At 37.3% G+C, this 6,886-nt stretch overlaps 1 protein-coding gene across 1 annotated transcript; it reads left to right on the top strand.

Moving 5' to 3' along the window:
• The first annotated feature begins 2,232 nt into the window (after nt 1-2,232).
• LOC141134271 (olfactory receptor 1468-like) lies at nt 2,233-3,042 on the top strand. Its single transcript, XM_073623848.1, has one exon. The coding sequence runs from the start codon at nt 2,233-2,235 to the stop codon at nt 3,040-3,042; it is 810 nt and encodes a 269-aa protein (XP_073479949.1).
• The last annotated feature ends 3,844 nt before the right edge of the window (nt 3,043-6,886 follow it).

Raw genomic sequence — 6,886 nt, 5'->3', positions numbered from 1 at the left:
TAGCTTGCTTGCACGCACTGAAGAGCAGATACAAACCCACAAGCACAAACTGAACAGCAGAAAACGATCTGAAAACCACGAGTCTGAAAAAGCGCGAATCATCTCTCACCAAACTTTTACTAACATGAGATTAGCAAAAGGAGCCCAAAGGGTGCCTTTTCTAGTCTCATCGTACGTGGTTGATGTCACCGCATTCTTGGCGATCGTAAATTCCGACAACTTTGTGCGACCGTGTGTACGCAAAACAAGTTTGAGCCAACATCCGTCGGAAAAAATCCTAGGATTTTGTTGTCGGAATGTCTGATCAATGTCCGACCGTGTGTACGGGGCATAAGACTGGGGTGCCATTAAACTACATGTGCGTGTAAAGGCAGGCATCCCAATACTTTAGACAATATAGTGTATATAGAAGCAGGAGAAATGCAGCTTCTATATATGATTTTTGTCTCCCCCTGAACAGGGGCCCAAATGGGCTAAAGTTCAGACCTTCATCCGAAAGCTTTACCAGCCAAAGTTCAGTAAAAAAAAACTTAGGTTTGGAATGAACCAACCGCTCATTCCTACTCTTAACTTAGGGACACAGGTTTGTCAATAGAATTTTAAAAAGTTGTAAAAAAACTATGAAATTGTCTCCTGGTAATTTATTTTTCATATGATAATGAATATGCTGAATGATATGAGAATATTAATGAATATATGAGCAGAGAAGGATGCGGTTTTTAGTTCTCAGACCCTGCTGTGAAACTGACAAATATCATCAAGCTAATGGTCAAGTTAAATCACACATGCTGACTGGTATGGAAATTTAAGGAGTGTGTTTAGTTATACTTTCCACCACTAAGTCCTTCATATCTAACGTGCTGACTGTAACCAATTGTAACATACATTACATAAAGTCTGTTGGTCAAATATTTCATCATGTTCCTTTATTGATACCATTACTGTATATGATGTTTGATTCTGATAATAGTCTTTGTTATCTGATAACAATCTTTAGTCTTAATTATTCACTACAGTATTTCATTTTCCAAAAATAATATATTGATAAAAGCATGTTATTGTCTTAATCAAGGTCACAAACATAAACCCAAAGAGATCTTGGCTACTCTCTATGGAATCTTTAATCTGCAAAGAAATATATAAATGCTTGTGTGAAAAAGATTTTCAAATATGAACAGCTTGGCTTACCCAGCTATACACTTTACACTTATAATAGATACATATAATACTTGTTAATTTCCTCTCTTGCTTTTTTCTATTTTTCCATTCATTTGTGTTTGTTTGCTTTTTAAAAAATTAAATTGAAATACTAGCAAAAATAACTCTTATAAGGATGAATCATGTGGTTTTAAACATCTAACTACATTTACAATTTTGACATTTAATTTTCTATTATAATTAAAAAAAAATCTTATTTGTGTTTTTTGTTGTTTTTTTTTCTTTTTTAATTTAAGTTAAACTTTAGCATATGGATTTCCTTCAGAGATCATTAGTGAATAGAGTAAGTATTTTTTTTTTTACATTTTAGAATAAATTCATTAAGCTATAATGCTCTTATTAATGAAAATAATAATTATGACAAAATAAGTTTTATAGCTTACTACATTGCGTTTAGCATAATTTTCCACTTCTGCCATTGCATTAAAGTGTATGTAATCCCAAGTACTAAAGTTATACACATAACCACTGTTTTGCTTTGTAACTGTAATTGATCAAGGTCTTAAATATATCATGTATATAATATATGTGTAATTGTGTATTTGCCCATAGTTTATAGCTTAAATCTGTCTCATTTTAAAGGCACTATTTAGTATTTCAAAATCTTCTCTTAAAGTATCTTATTAAAAGAAAAGGGCAGATTTCATAAAAAAGTATAAACTGTCCACTTAGCAAATGGAATATTCACTGAGCTCAGTACATAGCATGCAGTTGTGTTTATTTCAATCAACCAATTATGTGCAATTAAAAATCATATGTATTTTTTAAATTTTCCTTGAATGTGGTTGGGTATTTACAGTAAACACTAGTATTTGCTATCATTCATTTTGCAAATTGAAGATACTAATTTTTTTGCTATATAAATAATTTTTTTTCTCAAAGACCACATATAAAGGTAATGTCACCACATTCTTCTTTTTGGGATTTAACAACACAGCAGTATATAATCTGCTGCTCTTCACCTTGGTCCTTATTATATACATTGTGACACTATGTGGAAACTTTTTGATCATCATGTTGGTATATTACAGCAAGACCCTTCATTCTCCCATGTACTTCTTCCTCTCCCAACTTTGTTTATCCGACATCATGCTAACCACAGATATTACTCCTAACATGTTAAATATTGTTCTGCATGGGCAGAGCTCCATATCATTTTCTGGTTGCATATTTCAGTTTTGTTGTTATTCTATAATTGAAGGATTTGAATGTTACCTTCTTACAGTGATGTCCTATGACCGCTATCTAGCCATCTGCTCTCCTCTGCATTATACCTGCATTATGAAACAAACACTTTGCATTAAATTAGTTCTTGCATCCTGGATTTTCAGCTTTTTTTTAACATTTTTATCAATACTTGAAATATGTCAACTAGAATTCTGTGGACCAAATGTTATTGACTATTTATTTTGTGATTTGTTTCCTGTTGTGGAACTTTCTTGCTCAGATATATCCAGACTTCAAATGGAAATTACCTTGTTGGGCTTTCCTGTGCTAATATTACCCTTCCTAGTGATAGTGGCTTCATATATTTATATTGTTTTAACAATATTAAAGATATCCTCCTTTTCAGGAAGAATGAAATCTTTTTCCACTTGTAGCTCCCATCTCATTGTTGTGTTTCTATTTTATGGAACCCTAATTGCCACTTATCTGATTCCAAAGGAAGGACAATCACGAACCACCAGTAAGATAATATCATTGTTGTACATTGTTTTTACTCCCTTTGTAAATCCTTTCATATACAGCTTGAGGAATAAAGATATTAAAGAAATTGTAAACAAGGTTATATTAAAGACAAAAGCAAATTATTCAAAACCTTGAATAAAATAAATTCCTTGTTTCAAGCCTTGTTAACAAAAGGTAATTGTACTACACTGGATAAAGTAATTTGAATTCACTGTATATCTTTTTAAAATCATATAGAACTTGCAAACACTGGCCATCCAAGACATGACTTCTACCAAAAAGCAGCAAAAAGAGGGAGAAAAGGAAGCGCCACCTAGGTGCAGTATTAGAAATGGTTTATTCACTAGCTGTTAAAAACACTCACAAAATGCAGAAGAAGTATCGCTCATCATATACACAGAAGGGCTGCCACATATCGCTGTGCTGTGGAACCCACCACTGCAATCCGGGAGATGTAGGTAGAAGTGTTGGGGCAAGGATGCCCTGTGTACACCAGGCAGAGAAATGGTGAATTGGGGAACTGGCGCTCCAGGAGGTAATGCCCTTAAAATGGAATGTTATACATTTGCTGGGATAGCAACATAGTCATAAAAGCCATAAAATGGTCATGGAGTGGTCCAAATGGAACAGGGATTTAAAAAGAGGCAGCCATCCTCAGTGTGTGTTCAGAGACTCTGTAAGACATGTTAAGAAACAGGGAGGGAGAGGCGCCACTCTGAGTGTAGTATTAACGTAAAAACATTTATTGCACAAGATAAAAGAACTTACAAGATATAAGTGAAAGTCATGCTCATCATGGAATGTACAGTCCTGGCAGCTCTAATGCGACCCTCTGGCTTCACACACATTGCGGATTGCTGGTGGGGAATGTCTGATAATTGGTTGGATAGATGGCTGGATGGATGGCTGTGCTTCAGAGGAAACAGAAAGCAAGAAGCTCCAGGCTGAACAGCTTGTACCACAGAAGCGGAAATGATGTCACCAGCACAGGGTGGGAGGAAAGGATCAGGGCTGTCTGTATGAAGAATAGGCTACACGCTCGAAGCTCACAGCTCCTTCTACTGGCCTGCTGCTCTCTGGAGGAGAGCAGCTATAAATACACTCTTAAGAGCTTGACGTCTGCAGCCTTGTAACTACAAACAGTGGGATAAACGGATTAAAATACTTTGAATTGTATCTGGGACATAAAAAGGTCTAGCGATGTATGATGTGTAAAAATATATATGATAAACTAAAAGCTGGCTTCTCTAAATGATGACATCAAATGTAATGGTGGAGCACGTATTGGGCTAAATTGAAAAGGCTACTAATCTGGTGGGACAGCAAGATTAACAAATTTACAGTATATATACACATATAAAAATATATATATATATGTTTATAAATATACATACATAAAAAAATATATATACTTTATAAAATTTACACGTGTCCATAAAAAAATATATATTAATATGTATCACAATTAAATTTATATATACAGTATCTCACAAAAGTGAGTACACCCCTCACATTTTTGTAAATATTTTATTATATCTTTTCATGTGACAACACTTGAAGAAATGACACTTTGCTACAATGTAAAGTAGTGAGTGTACAGCTTGTATAACAGTGTAAATTTGAAGCCCCCTCAAAATAACTAAACACACAGCCATTAATGTCTAAACTGCTGGCAACAAAAGTGAGTCCAAATTGGGCCCAAAGTGTCAATATTTTGTGTGGCCACCATTATTTTCCAGCACTGCCTTAACCCTCTTGGGCATGGAGTTCACCAGAGCTTTACAGGTTGCCACTGGAGTCCTCTTCCACTCCTCCATGATGACATCACGGAGCTGGTGGATGTTAGAGACCTTGTGCTCCTCCACCTTCCGTTTGAGGATGCCCCACAGATGCTCAATAGGGTTTCGGTCTGGAGACATGCTTGACCAGTCCATCACCTTTACCCTCAGCTTCTTTAGCAAGGCATTGGTAGTCTTGGAGGTGTTTTTGGGGTTGTTATCATGTTGCAATACTGCCCTGCATCCCAGTCCTCGAAGGGAGGGGATCATGCTCTGCTTCATTATGTCACAGTACATGTTGGCATTCATGGTTCCCTCAATGAATTGTAGCTCCCCAGTGGCGGCAGCACTCATGCAGCCCCAGACCATGACACCACCATGCTTGACTGTAGGCAAGACACACTTGTCTTTATACTCCTCATCTGGTTGTCACCACACACGCTTGACACCATCTGAACCAAGTAAGTTTATCTTGGTCTCATCAGACCACAGGATATGGTTCCAGTAATCTATGTCCTTAGTCTGCTTGTCTTCAGCAAACTGTTTGCGGGCTTTCTTGTGCATCATCTTTAGAAGAGGCTTCCTTCTAGGATGACAGCCATGCAGACCAATTTGATGCAGTGTGCTGTGTATGGTCTGAGCAATGATAGGCTGACCCCCCTACCCTTTAACATCTGCAGCAATGCTGGTAGCACTCATGCATCTATTTTCCAAAGACAATCTCTGGATATGACGCTGAGCACGTGCATTTAACTTCGTTGGTCGACCATGGTGAGGCCTGCTCTTAATGGAACCTGTCCTGTCAAACTGCTCTATGGTCTTGGCCACTGTGCTGCAGCTCAATTTCAGGGTATTGGAAATCTTCTTATAGCCTAGGCCATCTTTATGTAGAGCAATGATTCTTTTTTTCAGATCCTCAGAGAGTTCTTTGCCACGAGGTGCCATGTTGAACTTCCAATGATTAGTATGAGAAAGTGAGAGCGATAACAAATTTAACACACCTGCTCCCCATTCACAGCAAATTTACACTGTTATACAAGCTGTACACTCACTACTTTAAATTGTAGCAAAGTGTCATTTCTTTAGTGTTGTCACATTAAAAGATATAATAAAATATTTACAAAAAATGTGAGGGGTGTACTCACTTTTGTGAGATACTGTATATATATATATATATATATATATATATATATATATATATATATTTAATTGTGATACATATTAATATATATTTTTTATGAACACGTGTGAATTTTATAAAGTATATATTTTTTTATATATATATTTTTTATGTATGTATATTTTTTATATATATTTTTTTTCATAGGTGTGTATATATAAATTTGTTATGCCGCATACACACGAGCGGACTTTACGGCAGACTTTGCCTGGCGGACGGGATTTTGTCGGACAATTCGATCATGTGTGGGCTCCAGCGGACTTTGTTTTCTCAAAAGTTGGACGGACTTAGATTTGAAACATGTTTTAAATCAATCCGTCGAAATTCAATCCGGTCGAAAAGTCCGCTCGTCTGTATGCTAGTTTGACGGACAAAAAGCCACGCTAGGGCAGCTATTGGCTACTGGCTATGAACTTCGTTGTTTTAGTCCGGTCGTAGGTCATCACGTACGAATTCGACGGACTTTGGTGGATTGTGTGTAGGCAAGTCCGTTCATTCAGAAAGTCCGTCGAAAAGTCCGCCGGGCAAAGTCTGCCGTAAAGTCCGACCGTGTGTACGTGGCATAAAGCTTGCTGTTATCTCTTCATTGAGCCCCCCTGGCGAGAGAGTATTTAGGGAATATATCCAGAAAGTCTCCTGCTGGCATAACCCATTAAAATGCTCTGAAGCAGGAAGACTTCTGGGGATGGTCTTAGTCACCCAAATTTGGAGACCCACAGTGGATTTTTGATGTTCCATCAAAAAGTGTCTAGGGACATTGTGTTGGTCAAATCCCTGTTCAATGAATCATCCAAGCTGCAAGACAAAGGCATAATGAGCTAGTATGCATTGCATACTAGCTCATTATGAAATACTTACCTTAGATTGAAGCTGTTGCAGCGGTCCCCGTATACCGTTGTGACTGGCCATGTGTCTCCCGAAGTTATTTTTGGGTTTGCAGGCTCCAGCACTGTGATTGGCCGGAGCCACAATGACATCAGTCCCACACATGCGCTAGGGAGCCGACGGTCATGGCACAGCT

The sequence above is a fragment of the Aquarana catesbeiana genome, linkage group LG03 (genome assembly GCF_042186555.1).
Source record: "Aquarana catesbeiana isolate 2022-GZ linkage group LG03, ASM4218655v1, whole genome shotgun sequence".
Classification (NCBI taxonomy): Eukaryota; Metazoa; Chordata; class Amphibia; order Anura; family Ranidae; genus Aquarana; species Aquarana catesbeiana.
The sequence above is the reverse complement of the archived record's forward strand: the minus strand, read 5'-3'. Positions and strand labels throughout refer to the sequence as shown.